The 20,779-nt window shown below is 30.9% G+C and overlaps 1 protein-coding gene across 1 annotated transcript in view; it reads left to right on the forward strand.

The window, feature by feature from the left end:
- The window catches only part of LOC130893667 (succinate dehydrogenase [ubiquinone] flavoprotein subunit, mitochondrial-like), a 113,059-nt gene that overhangs the window by 50,859 nt on the left and 41,421 nt on the right, over window positions 1-20,779 (forward strand). Inside the window, exons 5-6 of the mRNA XM_057799940.1 lie at window positions 9,342-9,499; window positions 13,134-13,513. Of these exons, the coding sequence (XP_057655923.1) occupies window positions 9,342-9,499; window positions 13,134-13,513 (538 nt within the window). The remainder of the gene's footprint in view (window positions 1-9,341; window positions 9,500-13,133; window positions 13,514-20,779) is intronic.

A 20,779-nucleotide genomic window follows, 5' to 3' on the forward strand; every position in this document is an offset into this window, starting at 1 on the left:
GGATTAGGAACTTATTAAACTTTGTAAAAGCTGTTTTTGCAATTGCTATCCGAGTTTTAACTTCTTTGTTTATTGTGAGTCCGTATTTGGTTCTAATTTCGTTGATAGAATTGACTAGCTCCTGTGGTCTTTTATGTTGTCGGCTGATATCGCAGTATCGTCGGCATACCTGATATTATTTATGAGAGTTCCATTTATTTTAATGCCTTTTTGATGGTCTTTTAATGCCAGCTGAAAAATTCGTTCTACGTATATGTTAAATAGTATTGGTGAGAGTATGCATTCCTGATGGACTCCCCTAAGTATCTGAAGGTTTTACGTAGTTAGAGAGCCGCTAGTTCGCAGTTCCGCTGTTTGATCTGCATACAGCTTTTTGGTAGTCTATAAAGCAAACGAAGACATTTTTCTTTGATCATAGCATAACGATCTAACCTATAAAATTTAATTTCATTCATAGTCGAATCAATACATAATCATCTCCATTCCAACGACCTAGCCTATAAAAATTTAATGTTATCATGAACTAATCAATCCGTATCAAACAACATTCACAACAACCTAATCATATCTAATCTATAAAAATTCCATATCATTCATAATTCAATAAATGGAATATAATAACTATTTTTATAGTAACCAGAATCAATACGCTTAATATTTCTATCAAGCTTCAACTTGAATATTGAATTTTGAAATTGATTAATATAATGTTCTTAAAAAGAAGAAAAGAAAAAGAAACTAACCTACAAAAATTCAATGTTATGCATAATCTAACCAATGAAAATTAATAACGATTTGTACAGTAACCATAATCAATATTTCAATCAATTAATTGCGTCAATTTGATCGTTGAATTTTGAAATGTATGAATTCAATGTTTTTACAGGAAATAGCACAATTTAAAACCGCCGCAAATCTTAACTAATTATTTTAAGTAAATTTTATTACTGTTCTATATTTATACATATTTTTATATTGTACTTTGTGCTTGATCAAAATTTCAGTCCCAGACGATGAATACATAAGTAATCGAAAGCTTACTCAATATATTGAAGTTAGTACACTTGTGTATTAGGTTTCTGAGAGAGTAAAATTCTTATAACGTGGTCTTGAACGCCACCGGCATAATGACTTCTTTTTATTAGTTCACTATTTTCATTACTTTTTTCCATTTTTCATTGAAGAATTGTTTCTCGAATCGTATTTCACTAGTACCGACTAACTCTACAGATCCAAGTGTAACCGTTAGTCAGTGAATCGAGTGAGTTTAAATGAACAAGCAGTGAAAGTCGAAGAATTCCGAATAAAAGTTTGTTGAATCATCAAAATGTTGCTCATATACTCTCACAAGATCTTCCTATCAACGGCACTATGCTAAAAACAATTAAAAGTATAATCACATCAAAGAAAGTGATAGGAATATTTTCCAAATATGAATAGTTTACGCACGTTTAAGCAAATGGTCATTTGACTACCTAGGCACACAAATCAGTGCAGACCAGAACAGAATAAATGAAGTAAAAGGACAAGCAAAAAAGGCAGCCGAATATCAGGCGCACTCCGGGACATTATCTGGAATAATACTAGTATGAACAGAAGGGCAAAAGCTAAAATATACAAAAACTGCGTTAGACCCATATTGACATATGCTATAGAAACAAGAGCGGACAACAAAAGAACTAAAAACATCATTCAAACAACAGAAATAAAAATACTCAGAAACATATGCGGATACACACTAAGATACAGAAAGAGGAACACAGACATAAGACACGAATGTGAGGTGGAAGACATAATCAGATGGGGACGTAAACGTAGAAAAACACGTGGACAGGATGACCAGAGAAAGATTAGCAAAGATCGTACGAGTCGGTAAACCAGGGACACGAGGACCTTTAGGAAGACCTCCAAAAAAATGGATGGATTCATGGAAATTAACATCTCAAAGATAACAAGTTGGAAACTACAGGACTAAGGCCTACAATACGTTGAAGAAGAAGAAGAAGAAAAACAAGCAAATAGTAGCCAAAACAAGAAATGCTGGAGGATGGATATATGACTCAGAAATAACTTCAGAATTGTACCAGAACTTTAGTTTCAGGGCTTAATGTAGCACTGTTATATCAGAATTGATTAAGAGTGGGGGAGCAGCGATATGATCTAGATAAAATAGTTAAAAGCAGTAACAAAATTACTTCTTACAACGGTCATTATAACATGCAGACTTCGAATGATAAGTCGCTCTCTAACGTGTTCGTCAAATGACAATAATTGAGTGTATTGAAAACATAAACAAATTTGTAGTTGGTTTAGACTGTACGAAATAAATGTATTTAGAGTTGTTTTTGATTCTCTAAGAGTGACTAATGAAAGACAGTAATTGAAAAAAAATGTGCCATTTTCATCATTATGAATCACCACATTACTAAAAATAAAATTGGATAAATAGAATCACATCCTCCCTACCAAATTCCATCTTTAATTACTCGTACAAAAAAGCTGCGCCGAAGCTTTCAACAAAATCACAAAAATGTCATCAATTACTAAAATCCGACGTACACACTGAGTATCAATGCACAACGCATGACGCAATAATTGACATTGTTTCTTTATTCATTATAAAACTGTTTTATATCTAGAAGATTTATTAATATTTCATATATTGCAGTCCTTTACTGGTACTCATCAATTTGACTAACTGTACATATATTAATTATAATTAATCAATTACTTTGATGAGAATTCAGGACAAAAATTGGTTTTGATTTTTTTCTATATTGCCACCCATTTAAATGTCTTATAATGTTTATCATAGTTTTTGTTATAGTACCATATTTTTACCGTACCAACTTTTGTTTGGGATATTTTCCTAGCTCGATATTTCTTGTGTAACATTCAAATCGTCGAAAGTTTTCTGAAAACAAGCAAGGCGACGATTATTCTCTTTATAATGTACAGTCATTCGAACACAATAGAGGATGAACAATCCTTTCAATTTCGCACATTAAACTATGCTTCAAAGTTAGTTTCTAGCGTATACCTGTACTAAAATTTACATTTCACATCTATGGAAAAACTTATACAAATGTCTCTTTCTGTTCAAACTTCTTAATGGGACTCTGTTTCAAATTTTGTTTTAATTAAACTTGTTTATTAAGTTTACCCTGTTTATTCTTTGCATTTGAAATTCCAGTTCCAGATGTGACGCGACATTTTTAGCTACTTATAAGATCGTTTCAGAGGAATCACGTTTTGAAGATTTTATTCTTTGTCTACAGCCTTATATGAACAACTGAAAAGTTTTATACTAAAGTGAAAAACTCTTAAATAAATCTTTTCCATATTTACACACATCTTTAAGAAGTTCAGTTCTTCCCTTTGCTTCGGTGTTTGTTAGTTTGTCAGTAAATCCGGAACCTCGCATCAGAATTTTGATTTTAAGTTACTTGAACCTTTCAAACTTAATAACAATTGATGTAGTTCTGGTTTCTAATATTCTGATTTGACTAAAAACTTTTCTTCAGCCATAATTTATTAAAATAAGCGCTTCAATTTTCATGTGGAACTGAATATTTTTTGCAAAAATAAAAATTTTTGGTGCTAGATATTGAACCATTTATTTTGAAACTTTATATATGTCATATATTTGGAATTAATTCAACTTAGATTCTAATTTTTCTTGACTACGGAAAAAATAATTCACAATAGACAAAAATAGCATAAAACTCAAATATAGCCACATTCTGGAAACTTGAATAATGAAACTAACTTTTAAGGACAACAAAATTACAATCTCAACAACTACTCATGTTTCTACAAAAATAGGAACAGCATGGCAAATACGTATTTAGATGTTGTAGCAATTTCTATCAAAATTCCTCAAACAATTGATTTTCGCAACATATATATTCATTATGATCAAATAATAACTTCACAAGAAATTATAATATTATATTTTATTGCAAGTTCCATCACCTCTAAAATTTCCGATAACCAAAATCCTATTTGGGCATCAACATACTTCAACGCCAAAGGCGTAATAATTTGACATATTCTACATGAATATAATCTGAATATCAACCACGATAGACCTACAAAAGCTAATATTCACACGATTACTCTGTCAGAAATAGATTTATCAATATGCCATCAAACTATGTCACCATCAATCTCCCAAGATTCGAAATATTGGCTTGCCGTTCTTCAAAGGAGAAAACAACTACTTTCCTGGCTAATACCACGATCGTTATTAAATTTGTATTTATATACTATATTATATTTATATTATAACAATAAAAAAAATCTGGACTTGATGGGGCCAGGGCAAAGTACTGGTACAACCAAAATTGAAAGTGCTGCTCCATTCGAGTTACTTTGACAAATTTTATATGGAATTCACAATTAAATTGTATACAACTGCATACTGATATTTCAGTATGAATGGGAGAGTCAGTTTATTCAATTTTAAGAAAAGAATACTAGAGAATTTATTTTCGTATGGGGTTCATTGTACATTGAAAAATTCCAACTTTGATAATTCCAATTAAACAGTCATTTGAACTTTGAAATATTGAAAATTTGTTTATGTGAAGTAATTTTTAATTCGGAGGAAAACTGAAATAAGACGTACTGATAATTAATAAAACAGACAGTATAATTCTCAATATAAGAAAAAAATCACGAGATAATTATTCTCAATATTTGAGTTTGAGTGCTGAATATTAAATGAATATATATATTGAATTTCTGTCTTGCTTCATTGACATGAATTTTAACTTTTAGTCTGATCAACTATGAAAGCCTGTATATCAGCTTGAATTCGCAATCTAATCCTTTAATCCTGTGCTTTAACATTGATATGGAGCAGATTAGTAGTTAATTTTTATAAGATAAATTTTTCAATTCGTAATAGGCCAGGAGGAATAGAGGCATAAGTACCGAAAGCTATTCCACCATTTTGTTTAAACCAAAATTATTTAAAAAATTGCTAGGAATTGTTATTTTTTAACCAGGCAAGTTTTTTTTTATATTCTTCAGATAATTACAAATCAAGTAAAATATTCATCGAACAAGTCGCGCGCGCTGTTGTTACCGTTAGCAATCAGTAAATATTAACAAAAATCTTGATTTATAAATCGAAATTCTCATGAAAATTGAAAAAATATCAATTATTTCATTTAATTATAATTTTTTTTTCATTATTACTTGATAATTCTCATAATAATTGGTTTATGAAATGAAAAATAACCTCTACTGATGTTTATCGATGTCTTATGATATCTATTGAAGTTAATTCAATGGGGTGAATAGGATCACATTTTGGTAGATTTATTTAATTTTTGTGTAACGGACAGCGGACAGTCTATATCGCTCTATATAATCAACATCAACAATACAATTTTGTTACAAGAACAAACAAAAATCTTCAACTTTGAAATCATTTGATTGTTTTTTCAATACATTTGAGTGTCTATTAATATATTTCTATTATATATATATATATATATATATATATATATATATATATATATATATATATATATATATATATATATTTGAGATTCTAAAAAATGTTTGATTACCATCATATATTATTATTCTCATATTAAATTAATATGATAAAAACAAAAAAGTATCATAAACTCATAAAAAGGTATTTTAATTACATGTCCCGATTCATGCTTAAATAACTTTTGTGAAATTGATTCCAGAAAAGTTTTTTTGTGAACAAATTGTAGACAATTTAATTATCAATAACGTTGCTCTTTTTGAAAATTTTGGAAAAGTTGATAGTTTTGAAGATATATGATAAATAATGATCCAGAACATAGAGAGCCCGAGCTAGGGAGAGACGGCTATACCTAAATCTAAAAAACAGGTGTGTACACAGTGAAATGTTTCCGAATTTCTATTAAAAATATTATTAACTATTGTATAAACAATTTCAAATAATATTATTTATATTCCATTTTTTAAAATATATTTTTAATGGGCCAGAAATACCCAAATTAGATATTTTTCGAACCTTTAAAAATTCACAACTCTAAAAATATTAACTATTATATATGAAATGTCATAGGATTTTTTCTATTTGTAATTCAATAAAAAATATAAAAAAAATTGTCCGGTGAAAAAATAACAATACATTGCAATTGTTTAAACAATTGGTTGAAACAATATTGCACGGGGTTACCCCATGGCAACATGCATCAATATCATCATTAGAGAAATGGTATCGCATAAAAAGATTGGTGTGGAATAGTTTTCGGTAATCATGCACCGATTCTTCCTGGACTATATAGCGTTAAGCTTGTTCAGCAGCAAACAGCCCAGATCCTAGATAAGCGATAGCATGATTAAACGTACAACCTTTGATCATTTTTTTGTTAAATAACGCTATCTCATGGTAGTGAATATTTATTAAGGACTTTTCGGTAACTATAACTAGGGTTCAGGTAGATCACCTATCAGCTGACTGCGAATCCTAACCCAGAACGAGATTAAAATCACAGTTACGAACAACGCGTTCCGTTTCCGTGGAATTTCAAATTTAAAACATGATCTATAAAAACTTTGGATCTTCATTACTTTTTTATGCGTTGATTTTGGTATGATATTAATTTATTTGTTTTATTTATCAAGATGTTTAATAATTGTTATTGAGTAGTTATCAACGATTCACCCTCTCACGCGGATTTTGCACTAAATTTATCAATGAAGCTGCTCATGAGATAGAAGACAGCCATTTAAAAGTAATAAATAAGTTTTAAACTTAAAAAAATCATAGACTCACTGGTCTACGAGAGTAGAAAAGATCCTATCATATGACTACGACCCGATTAATTCGCAATGACTACACAAGTGGATAGCTCAGCTATCACTATTTTTTAGCCAAGATGGTTGATGTGTTGATGTTATATCAGGACACAAGTTATTCATTTGAAATGTAGAGTAGTTATCGAGCATTTTCAATTTAAAAAAATATTGTAAGTATTCGTTAGTATAATTCTTTTGTAAATATCATGAAAAAGAATGAAAAAATATGGCCTTGGAATAGATATTTAAAATAAGAAATCAAACTCACTCTTAATAAAATAAAATATCCTTCCCAATCCTTTATTTTCATATCGAAAAAAATCCTTTAAAACTGATATCAATTTATCAGCTTTTTTAGCTTGCAAATTTGAATTCTTTGTACCTATATCGCCTGTAACAAGTTTTTTTTTAAATTGAAATTGACAGTTATTATAATTAATTCGATATAATTCTAAATCTACAAAAGGTATAAATAACTTTAAAAGCTATATATTCCTGGGAAGACTCAGGACTGCTTGTTTTTGTGAGTGAAGATTGTAGCAAATCTCTTTTGTTTTTTTTCTGTCTTTAGTATTGCCTCCTTATTTCCTGTTTTCAAGGACTTTTCACAGCCAACATTTTGGTTCAAAGCTGGGACTGCAGTCTTTTTTAAGATTTTGCGCAAGGGAAGATCTAAAATGATTTATACTTATATTTTTCAATAAATATTGAAATAAAATTATTAAACATTTTATTCTTTCGACTTTTAAACTTATTTGAGAGTTTTGGGTGATAGATTAACCAATTTATCCTGGTAAATTCCGAATATTAAGATCCGGTTAACCCGACCATAGTTTCCAGAGAGTGCTCAATCTATTTACGTTTACTATTGATGAATAAATTGATTGAATAAAAAATAAGAGGTCAAGCGAATAACGAGGACTTCAATGTGTCTTACGGCCATTGTTACTTATACTATACTAATTATACTATTTTAGATTACACCCATACCATATGATCCTACACCTTAGTCTGCAAGTTGGAGATTTTGATATCAAGATGGATTATTGCAACTGGTTACTACTGGTTTGACAGATCAAACTACGTTTCATAATAATAGTAGAGTGAACCGCCATAATATGCATTACTGATCCGATACAAAATCCTGTTGGATGCAGGGAAACCAACATTAGGGTCGTTGGTCTGTAATTCTTTGGTGAAAATTCTAGGAGGACAAATAATTATGCCATTTTTTTAATGAGATAGTGCAGAAAAATATTGAAAAATTTTAAGAAAACGATTTGCTCAGTACATTATTTAATATATGTTTGGCATTTATTAGATCAAAAATCCCCTGCAAGGTGGATAGGAGGTGGAAGTTTATATATTTGTCCCCTCAGGACGGCAGACCAACTCGTTCAGATTTTTATTTGGAGGATCGAATAAAATATCTCGTTCACACCAATAGATCTACGATAAGAAATGATATAATTCAAAGAATACAAAAGGCAATACGAAGTATTTCAATGGCAGACATTGAAACTATCCACCCGAACACTTAATTACGTAGTTAGTTATTCAATTTGTTAATAGTTAAATTTTTTAAATGCTTTATTCAATTATTTGTTCTCATTGCTAGCAATATTAGCTTTACATTTAGATAACGCCATTTAGTGGCAACAATGAGATTATTATGGGAACAGTTTAAATTACTGCAGGTAGGCTAATGTAAGAACAATATCTAAAATATAGGAAACAACGCCCTTTTCAATTCACTTTCCTAATTAAATTGCTCAGAAGTTATATATTTTGCAGACCTTGACAAAAACTGTTTCAAACAACATCAAGTATATAGAGTTCGGCTAAGCAGAGCAGGACTTACAGGCATTATCTCATAACTCTCCCTCATCTCTTATTTGAAGACATAGACTAAAACTTGTATGAAGAATGCTCAGAATTTATTGAAGAATTCGATTATCGTATATGAAGTGCCACTTAATTGGGTGAATTTTAAAACAATTTGCTTTTTCATTTTATATTTCCAAATAGTGAGTAATGTTCTGAAAGAGATTTCCCCGCGTTTCTCTGGGTCATTTTTGTTATAGTTTTTTTTTCCGAGAAGCTATATTATATACCGTTACTGACATATCGCCGTTCTTAGTTTCCCACCCGGTGTATCTGATGCTGCCACGGATGCAAAGATCTTTGACAACGATTGAGTTACGTAGAGGTTTCATAGTATCCTATATTGGTATCAGCATTTTACACCTGAACATTAAAGAGTATCAGATTTTACCACATTTCAAGAGCCTGCTTAAATACCTTGAGTGACATTATCCAGAGGAGATTATAATGTTTTTGAACTATGTCCCTTTTACCATCAAGTGAGAAATGAATTATGAAAAAATAAGATTAGTCACAATTAAAGCTAGAAAATGGTAATCGTTGAAATTATTTCAAAATATATTATCTTAATTTAACTGGAACGATAAATTGTAATAATAATTTTTAATGAACTATGAAACATTAATTGAATTTATTCTTAGATTCTTCACGAACAATACTGTGTTGGCTACAGGAGGTTTTGAACGAGCATATTTTTCCTGCACAGCAGCACATACAGTAACAGGAGATGGAACTGCCATGGTAACAAGAGCTGGTTTTCCTTTACAAGATTGCGAATTTATGCAATTTCATCCTACGGGTAAGTTTACATTTATTATTTTTTTAATATTACAGTATAATAATTATTATAAAATGCGTATGATCTATAGAATAAACATTTGGTCAGAAATTTATTTAACCTAACCAAACTTACCCAAACGAAGCAGCTAATAGTATAGTTCTTCCAATATCAATTGCAGATTATAAAAACTTAGATAAAAACCCTTGCCAACAATTTTGTTTGATCTATCATAGGCGTAGATACCTCTTTTTTTAAAAATTCATTATTTTTATAAATACTTTCAAAAATGTCCTAAGATCTTATGCGAGAAAGTATTCGTTGGAAGGCAATCGAATCATTAGAAATTAGACTGCATTACCGCCATTATTTATACAAATGCACTTAGTTGTAGACCTACTTGGAACTTGGAAAAAATCATTATTATACCTCGTTAACTGGCTACAACTGAATATTAAATTATAAAACGTAAATAAACGAGTAGAATGTACCCTGTAACACCTGTAAGGGTGTTTGGTTTAAACAGGGTAACAGACATAAACTATGCCGTTTTTGTACCTAATTCGCTATTTTTACTCGAAAACGAAATTTCAAAGTGAAAACCATGAAGAAAAAATACCAAAGTATCTTTATAAATAATCATGTTAGAATCGTATTAACTACAGTCATCATTTGACTGAATTATGATGGGTTGTGAAGGACGTGATACCACATATTCATCTTCTTCTTTGATCTACACAGTTTTTCCAAAGCTCTAGTCGGTCTACTGGTAGAACTTTCTTTACGAGTTCTACAACCTCTTTACTCAGCTCTGGAAATTGATTACATTTTCGTAATTATGATTTTAAGTTTGCGCATATTAACTCTATAGGGCTAGATATTCAATAGTAAGGAGGTAGTTTGAGAAAAGTATGACCCTGTTCTTTATACAGCTTATCAATGTAATAAATTCTCTCTAAATTTAGACCTACAATAACAGTAAGCAATTCTTTGTTTGTTGTGCATTTTTTACGATCGCTGACAGGAGTAGGAATAGGTTTTCTAGACTGAAATGCTAAAATTTGAGCTACTATTATTTGGTATTTGTCCATAACGATTACTGACTGTAGTGAAATATTATATGAAAGCTGTTCATTGAATCACTTTTCAAATAATTATGCTGTCATATCTTCATGATAATCAACTGCACAGTTCTCTATTTTTTTGCGCAGATATTAATAGAGCATTAGACACGCAACCGTCTTTGCTTCCAGCATGTACTATTATAATGCGTTTCCTTTTAGAACATGGCCTATTCAAATAGCAATTTTACTATTATCAATCCAATCGAAATTTACTGAATCGTGACCATCAAACCATGTTTCATTTAGATAAATTAGGTGCCTATTAGAACTTGGGTAGTCTTTTATCTAAGGCAAATAATATTGTCGCCATGGACTATCCTTGACGATTCGGTTATTGCCATCCGTTTACTCAGTTTTTTGTGTTTAAAACCACATGTTGACAAAACTTGACGCAATGTTTCTAGACTGGTATAATTGTATTCTGGATAATATGCTACATTTTGCTGTAATATTTCTGATGTCGCAATCCTGTTCTCCTTATATAAACTATAAATTGTCCTACGTATGAAATCTTCAGTAGCTTGCTTTATCAACTGATTTCAGCTTTTCTTTACATGCTTTTCGGTTCTGTGAATGATCCACAACAACCCCTTTCGTGACTACTCGATAAGTGGAAAATTTATTTACTCTACTTAATTCAGCAATTCTTATTATGATTGTATAATCAGATTGTTGAATATTTTCCTTTCCTAAACATTCGAATATATTTAAAATAACTTGCTGGGTTTGTGTATCTAAATCTTTATTATTTAATTCGTACCTGTAATTTATTCTCACTACACTGTGCAATTTCATTGTCTTCATTCGCCCATGGTCTAAAGAACGTCATAATTTTATTTATGTAAGGATATTTATGAATTGAATTAATCTTACTAAGCCATGCCAATGCTTATCGCAGAGTTTGTGACAGAAATATTTCGAATAAATTGTGTACATACGGCTTCGATCAATAGAAATGTATTTATGTTTACAAATCGATGCTTTCATTGGTAAACAGTGAAGATGATGAGTCCACGTGGACTGACGGATTTTTAGATGTTTACCGAATTTGGTGTGAGTACCGTGCGTATTTATGAAATATTGATTGTTCATCGCATAACTGTCTTCTGCAATTGATATTGGAAGAACTATATCTGCTACAACATTGTCTTTGCCTTTTATATATTTCATCATAAAATAGGATTTTTCGTTATTGGGTCTTAATTTTATCAACCTACTGTTGGGATTTTTCATTCCAAATAAATACACTATAGATCTATGGTCGGGAAAAATCAAATTTTCTACAAAATAAAAAAGGCCTGAAGTGCTTTACTGCAAAAACTATTGCTAAAAGCGCTTTTTCAAAACACTGTAATTTTTCTCAGCTTTATTCAGAAATCGATTAGAAAATGCAACATGTCTATCATCTGAATTTGATAGTACGGCTCCTAATGCATATTTTGAAGCATCTGTTTTTATTAGAAATTCATTTTCCTGTAAAAAATTTGAATACTGAAGTACTGGTAGATAAGATAAAGCTTGAAACATGGTTTGACAGTAACGATCTATTAAATTTTGGTTGGGTTGACAATAGTGAAAATTGTTGTTTGAATGAATCATGTTCTAAGTGAAAACGCATTGCCAACAAAATTAAAAACTGAGCAGCTGATTATCATAACGATATGACAGCAGAGTTATTGGAAAAGTAGTTTGATGAACAGCTTCTATTACAGAAATTTATTATATTGCCAAGCTGCGCAAAGAATAGGGTCATACTCTTCTCGAACCACCTCCTTACTATCGCATATTTAACCCTATAGAGTTAATATGGGCAAACGTAAAATCAGAATCACGAAAATGTAATCAGTCTCCAGAACTGAGTAAAGCTGTAGAACTCGTAAAAAAAGTTACATGTTACCCTAGAAGAAGATGAGTATGTGGTATCACCCTCTTTACAACCCATCATAATTCAAACAAATGATGACTAGTTAAAACGATTTTGACTACCATCATTATTTATGAATATACTTTGGAATTAAAATGTTTTTTAATTTTGTTTTATTTGCAAAGAATTAATATTCCTTCACGGTTTTTGCTTTTAAATTTCGTTTTCCAGAAGAAAAAAGAATGGGATACAAAAAGGGCTCAGCTCACGTTTGGTATCCTGTTTAAACCGAACTCCAAGTACTTTATAAAATGAGATATCTACGCGCCTATGGTAGATCAAATAAAATTGTCGACAAGGGATTTTATTTGAGCTTTCATAATCTGCAATTGACATTGGAATAATTATATAATCAGGTGTATATTTTTTCAACATTTCTCAATATAATAGAATCAGCTGGTTTACCTTATGAATATTTTATACATCCTACTTCTGTAAGATGTTTTGTATATGGTTGCTGAATTTGACTCAGTTATTTAAAGTTTTATACCAAAAATACTACATATTCCACTACTCGAATGATTTCTCAAAACCTTATAAATAAGAGTTTACTCACAGGATTTTTGAAATTTCGGGTACATTTTTTGCAATGTTTCCTTTTCGACAGGAATTTATGGTTGTGGAGTTTTGGTAACAGAAGGAGCTAGAGGCGAAGGTGGCTTTCTACTAAATAGCAAAGGTGAACGGTTTATGGAGAAATATGCACCGAAAGCTAAAGATTTAGCATCTAGGGACGTGGTCTCACGTTCAATGGCAAAAGAAATCATGGAGGGACGAGGATGTGGTCCTGAGGGAGAATACATACATTTACAGCTTAGTCATCTTCCCAAGGAAAAAATTATGCGTCAACTACCGGGTATCAAGCAAACTGCTATGGATTTTGCTGGTGTAGATATTCTGAAACAGCCTATTCCTATTGTACCCACTGTGCATTATGCTATGGGAGGTATTCCGACAAATTATAGAGGTCAAGCGATTACTCAAGTGGTAAGTCGATAAAGCAATTATTCGCAATTTGTATAATTTTCTAGATTTTAGTAATAACTATCTATTAGCCGTTTATATTTATAACAGGATATACACATTGTATAGAGCAGTACGTAGGTTTCTATCTACCATTCTCCTTATATTATTATTCCATTTTTATTAGTAACCTACTTCCCTTATCTGTTATAGATCCATATTTTATTATCGTTGTTGTCCATTTAGAAGTTATGCTTTTGATTATGTCATTAAGCATATTCAATCTAATCTTTTCTTCAGTTCCTTTGGGGACAAAGAAAATCCACATTCCGTCAGACACTTTCTATATTCTTTATATATTTCCATTCACCTACAAATTTCACTGACAAATCGTGTGTGGTTTAAAATTTTTTTATAAAACACATGAGAAATAAAATAGCAAAATAATGAAAATTCGATAATTACTTAAAGTTACTATATATACAGTTATACCAACAAAAAAAATCACACAAAAATATCAACCATCGCGCGTGTCGAATCTCTAAAAGCATAATAGCTTCAGATCTAGGCGTTCAAGATCTACTCGATTCGCTTTTCCTAAAACGTGTATAGGTATATTGCAGATGACCGAGCTAATTGCATGCTATTAAGGTAACAAAAAGAAAGATAACACGGAATTCACAAGAGAAGAAGACTTGGAATTCCCCGGATCGAAGGATTATTATTTTATTGAAGAAGTTGTTCGGGGAAACGGTCGAAGGATGAAAAATGTCAAAAATGAATGGGTGGGAATATATATTTTCAACTGACAAAGCACATGGCTTGGTCACCACATGCCTACGGATGATTATTAAACATTTGAGGCGTCTCTTACAAAACCACCGTAATCCAGTTTTGACTTTTTTGGAAAAGTGGAAACAAATTTATGTCGCCCAAAGTTTTGCTTTTGCTCCCTCTAGTAACATCAAATATGCTCAAAAACGCCTTAAAACATACTGAATATTCTTTGCCTTCCACTCTTATCTTGTAACACTGTACTGTTACTAAATGAATTTCTTTCTTACGCATTTGGTTCATCATCACTTTTCTGGATCTACGGAGCACTTATGAATATCAAGCGAACTAAATAAGAATCTTGTTCATCTTTTGACGCCATGTTATTAAACAGATTATCGAAGTCTGGCGATTATTCTCGTAAATTTTTTGAAAGCACTTTAAACGCTAACACCCAAAATAAAAGTTCTATTCAATAATAAAACATTTCCAGCATGTATGAACTGTTTGCCAAGTTTGAAACAAAAAGATAGGAAGGTGTTGAAATAATTGGTTAAAATCTTTTCAGCTTATTTGTAATAAAACATTCCGTTTCCGGCTAGCAAGAATATTTCATATATTGTTTCATGTTTTGCTAAATTTCTCCATAATTGAGGTATAAAAAAATTATCAATATTCAATAGAAATATATAATGTATATTACAAACCACAGCATTTGTACTGTAATATAATTTATATTATTTTCGAGGTATTTCTAGAAGTGTTAAATGTATAGTGTGAGGTTTGAACCATAGTATTCAGCATCGATTATGTGAGAAATCAACGGTATGCGCACAATTTGTGTAATTATTTATTATATGGCATTACTCCCAGTATTTAATCACGCAAATGAGACATTTTTCACATTACACTTCATTAATGTTTCTATTTTGCGTGTTGTATACACGTATTCAACGTATAAAACATCCGTTTTACCTAAACTTCCCAAGAGATTTGAGAAGCTTATAACTATTACTTATTACAAGAGAACATGAAATATTTGAATCAAATACTTTGAATTAAGGTTTAATAGATTCGAAAGTTTTCAAAAAAAAAAACAACTCCTAATGATTTTTCTTTGAATTTGCTGTGGAAGTTCAACTATGCAGTAGAAATGAGTTCAATATGGTCGATATTTTCTACATTATAGTCCAGTGAATCAGGAGTTTTTCCAATGATTTTTGGTCCCGGCAATCAATTGATATCAACGTGTAACATTAAGTCATAATCAATGTAAGAATCGATTTTAAAAACAAATTGCTTAGACCTAGTATTGTCTATGTAGTTGAAGCTATCCCTTCTAGGGCTGGAAAATATAATTTTAAAAATAAGTGCAGGAATGGATAAAAAAAGTATTTCCATGAAAATAATGTTCTATGAAAATCTTTATGAAGGGATTATTTCTTAAGTTATGTGTAGTTAAAAATATTCTCGTGTGAAAAAAAGCATTTTTGACGGTTCTTCGGAAATAGCTTTGAAAACGCACAACTTACAAAAAAAATTTAATAAAGCTGAAGTCTGCCAAAAAAGGAATAAATTCAACCTAAATTTATTTATCAAAGTGCAAAAATAACTGAGATATGGCTAGTTAATGATAATTTCATCCCCCAACTGTGAGAATGATAAATATTCAATACTCAATATGTGTTTAATACGTTTAAACAAGTTGTGATCAATATTTCTGAAAATTTAAGTACCACTGTAAAAAAAAATTTATTGGAATTGAAAAAAATGCTTTTTGGTTAATATCTCCATGAATGAAGCAGTGAAAAAACACATCAGAAATAAAAGTAATTAGATCTTTTTTTACTTAAAAATTGGATATTTTGTTTTTTAATGGATTTGCCCCTCAGATATTTCAAATGATGTTATTAAAATGTTAAGAAAATGAAGTTTGCTATGAAAATGTTTTAGTATTTGTAAGAGGCAATCCTTTATGATAAATCGGATATAATTTATTTTCCTAAGACATAAATATGAGTATTTCCACAACAGTTTCTGAGTTATAGATAGTTATTAATTAATTCATAGAGTTTTCAATTTTTCTATGTATAAGAAAGTTTGAAAATTTTTTGATAGATGACAGTAGGTACGCCGTTGGCTTTAATATTTGAGTTAACACCACTTAAGCTTCTTATTTTCAAACAAACATCAGTAACATATCGATATAAAGGGGAGGGGAGATTTTAATTTTTTTATTCAAAACTTAAAACTGAAATATTAATCATAACACATAATATCCTCAAACACAAATAAAGTCATCTTATTGGCGAGGGATAGTTTGTTCTGATCACATTCAATCATAACTCCATACCATTATTTGACTCATGGGAATAAAGAATTCATTGTGTGAATTTCGAAACTTTATTTTCAAACTAACACAAAAAATAAAATTTCTAATTTTACAAATACTGATGGAATCTAATTAATCTCAATAATTGAATTAACTAAAAAGTGGTTACAACAATCCTATTTTTATTAAAAAAAATGCTGACACATGACAATCTGGATTTTTCTTCATGTATCTTGTGCCACTTTTTTCAAAACATTACAACATCAAATGACGATATATACTTAATAAATAATTTTATTTCCATAGAACAAACCGTGAGAAAGTACATAAAAATTAGGGAAAGGTGAACAACTGTTTATAACATGCAGTTTTTTCAAACGAATTGTCCTATGAATTTATCTTCCAAACCTTAATTCAATATTGATAGAAACGTTATCTTTTATTGCCCAGTTTGCTTGACAAGTTCAACTAAATCGACAGGAGACACGAAATTGTTTGGAGGGCTGTGTTGAGAACTCGGATGTCACGAAAGTTTTCAATTTAGTGGAGTAGCAAACACGATGACATTGATATTTGACCACTTAGGAACTTGGAGATTGATGGATTAACTTGATGTATATTCACGAATTTATTTTTAATCTCTGTTATTTCCGTTACACGAAATGGATGTTCACTCAAACGTTTTTCTGGAAATTTTTTTATCTCCAACATTATACTGACGATCCTATTGAAGATATATGTAAAAAAGAGTGGATGGTGTGCGAGGTTTTGAGATTTCTTTAAAATACAGAAGGAAAGTATTTTCAAACGATATAAATTCGTTATATCGTTTTTCATATTGCGCTTTCGATTTACTACTAGTGAGTAGATCACTACTAATAGCTAGTCCTTCCTCTGCCAAATTTCTAGCAATTTCGTCTTCTAATTCACTATCACTAGAATCGGCTAAATTCATTTAGCATGTATTTTCACGCCATAATACATACTAAATGTCGTGTTAAGCAAACTGCCATCAAGAGTAAACATTTCAATGAACAAGTTGTTGCTAAGATACCGAGAGCAAAAGAAAGTTTTTCCCGGGATAGAATAGACCCCTTTTGTCCCGCATACCAGGAACGAAAAGCGAACTTTTCATACCGGCGAGAGAAAAATAGATCATAGATAATATCAATAGATATTTCGTTATTTGTTTCATAATATTTTTTAGACGACGCCATCTGAAAATTATTCGTTTTGTATTCATTTACATACCGATAGTTTCGTTTTGAATGTTCCATGTAGTGAAAGTGACAGTTCCGTACTACAAAACACTTTCGGGAATAGACAACTTTAACTTACTTAAATGTGAATCTAGCCACTTCAATATTCACAGTTGACAATTTCAATTCATACCTCTAGTAAGATACCATGTAATATTGCTGAATATTTACATTTACAAAATCCAAAATATTATACAGGCCACTGTTTTGGTCGCACCTCAGCGGAAACTTATACAGACAAGATTGAAATTACTAACAGAATACTTTCTTCCACCACAAATACGAATCAATCTACAAATTCTATCGAAGACACAAACACATCTACGAAATGTATCGAAATCACAAACACATCTACAGAGATTCCATCAATTCAATAAATATTAATAATTGTCCTGGAGTACAATCAACATTACTTTCTGCAATCAATTAATAAATTAATATTGACATTGCAAATGTACATTATATAAAATGTTTATAATTCTCTATTATTTATTTTCTTTCCTCAGTGTAATTGAAAAAGGTTTTGGATCTTATGTGTCGTCTAAAAAATGTTGTGTACGCCGCGGCTGAAATATTACTTTGTTGGACTCATCTGCTGCTCACCTCGCTTCGCTCGTCTCCCAATTTTCAGACTCGTCCAACAAAGTAGCACTTTCAGTCCTTGGCAAACAAATAACTATTACTTCGTTACGATGAATATGCAGCCTGTAGTTGTCGTCTGTTTCACAAGGCATAGTGCTAGTCCACGTTTTCACAATCAATGGATGTCTTCTCTTGTAAGGAATGATTAGTCAGCAAAATCTTTAACTCGTATTGATCTTTCGAGCTTATATATACATTCTTCGATATAACCTGATACAGAAAATCTTCTCCACCCACTACAGGAGGTTACAGGAGGTGACAGCCACTGCCAGAGCAAAATGTCACATCTTTTTTTGGATTAAAAATTTATGGGATTCTTATTCTGAATGATTGTGATTGTGATTGATAGAACGTTGTAGTGCTTGCGTGTTTTAGATATATTCAAGAAAATCGATGACTAGAATGTGAATAACATATTATGGTGGAATAACAAAGTAACGTATCATGCTAATATTCCGATTTTTTTTTGGGCTTTAGAAAAAAACTATTCTAAATAATATATATAATTCATAATTCTTACTTTGAATACATCATGAAAAATAACTTACCGGATCAATAAGTTATTCCTGAATCTACTAGAAAAACCTGAAATGGAATTACGAAATTGATAATTTGTTATTTGGTAGGTAGTTATCGCAAGACTATTTCAGTTTATTCCGATTATCAAATTTTATATACAATATTTTCTAGAAATCCCCAGAAAATTAATCCACGGGGATAAATTAAGAGATCTGGCTAGTCACCCTATTGTTCATTTCTATCAATCATTTAAGTAATTTCAAACAGTAACACTAGAGTTTCTTCTTTCTTCTTCTTCTTTGTGATGATGGATTTAATCCATCCAGCTAAGTTAAGATTCCTGCAAGTTGATTCTACTGTCCATGGTTGCCAGTCTAACTCATAGTCATCACTCCTTCCAGCCATCTGAAATTATCAAATTTTAGTTTTATTTTCTTTAAAAAAGCGAACTAATAAGCAAGCTTGAAACAGAGATGCCACTAATCAAGCAATTGAGCATAATAAAATGGAATTTGTTTCTTATTTCACTTATTTTTGAGCTAGACACACCCGTCTCCAATTTTGCCAAGTTTGCTTAAGTTTTATTGTGGAACATGAAATAGTCAGGAAAGTTCAGTTTCAAAAATAGTGATTAAATCAATGAAATCGCAATGAAACCTTACGCTATAATCTACAATCTACAATCTACAATATCATTAATGCCTGGATGTAATTGCTGCTGGACATCAAATATATCAGACTGGCACATTTCGAGTTTCTCTATGGGCGCACTCATGGGTATTCTGGATCCCTTACTACATGATAAGTATTTGGCAGAGCCTTGAACACAATTGAAACATTTGAATAAAATTGTTTCTCATACATTACAATCACAACACTGTGATCACCATCACAATTGGGAGATTTTTGCATGATTATTGCAGCTTTTAGCGTATGTATATACGTATAGTATGACAAACCACAACATTTAGAACACATCCTTTGGAGAATTAACATATAGAGACAACTTTACTTATTCTTTTTTAAATGTCTATTAGGTCAATAATAGATCTATCCGAGAAGACTAATTGATCTTGCCGCTTTGAAAAACTAGCTAATCCATCAAGTGCTTTTTTATCAGTTCAGAGATTTTTTTTCGGAGATTCATTGACTTGTGTTCCTTAATTTCATGATTTCAAGATAATTTATTGTTTGCAAGCTGTTCGAACTTGTTAATTTCTTCGTTGTAATTACATACAACGACCACGCCAACGACTTGTAGATATTTTTGCTACATTAAAACCTCAAGAGAATTAAATTGTTGCAGCATATCCCATCGTGCTCTAGAGTCGAGGGCTGAATTCTTAGGCCTTATAACACTAAGATTTGAACTATAATTTTTCAAGGCCGCTGAATGAAATGTTCGTTTTATATTGACAAGATACAAATATCATATCACTGTAGTTCATGTTATTTACTTTCGACCATTTTTTGCATATGATGTTTAAAAGACAAGAAAGATTCATTGATTTTTTAGAAAAAATCCTCCATTTGATTCCTAGCTATATTCACCAAAACATATCTTTCATGACTAAAAAGTTATATCTTTGCCGGATAAGTTATCTTTCAACTCACTGAAGGAGGTTGCTTCTGTTACTTTACATTTTTAGAGATAAGAATCGCAAATATATTTCTCTATTTATCTAGTGTTTTCAACTCAGTTTCAGTTGATACTATAAAGGTTCATCATCATATATTCAATACAAGTGAAAACTCGATAGATAA

This window comes from Diorhabda carinulata, chromosome 5 (genome assembly GCF_026250575.1).
Source record: "Diorhabda carinulata isolate Delta chromosome 5, icDioCari1.1, whole genome shotgun sequence".
Taxonomy (NCBI): Eukaryota; Metazoa; Arthropoda; class Insecta; order Coleoptera; family Chrysomelidae; genus Diorhabda; species Diorhabda carinulata.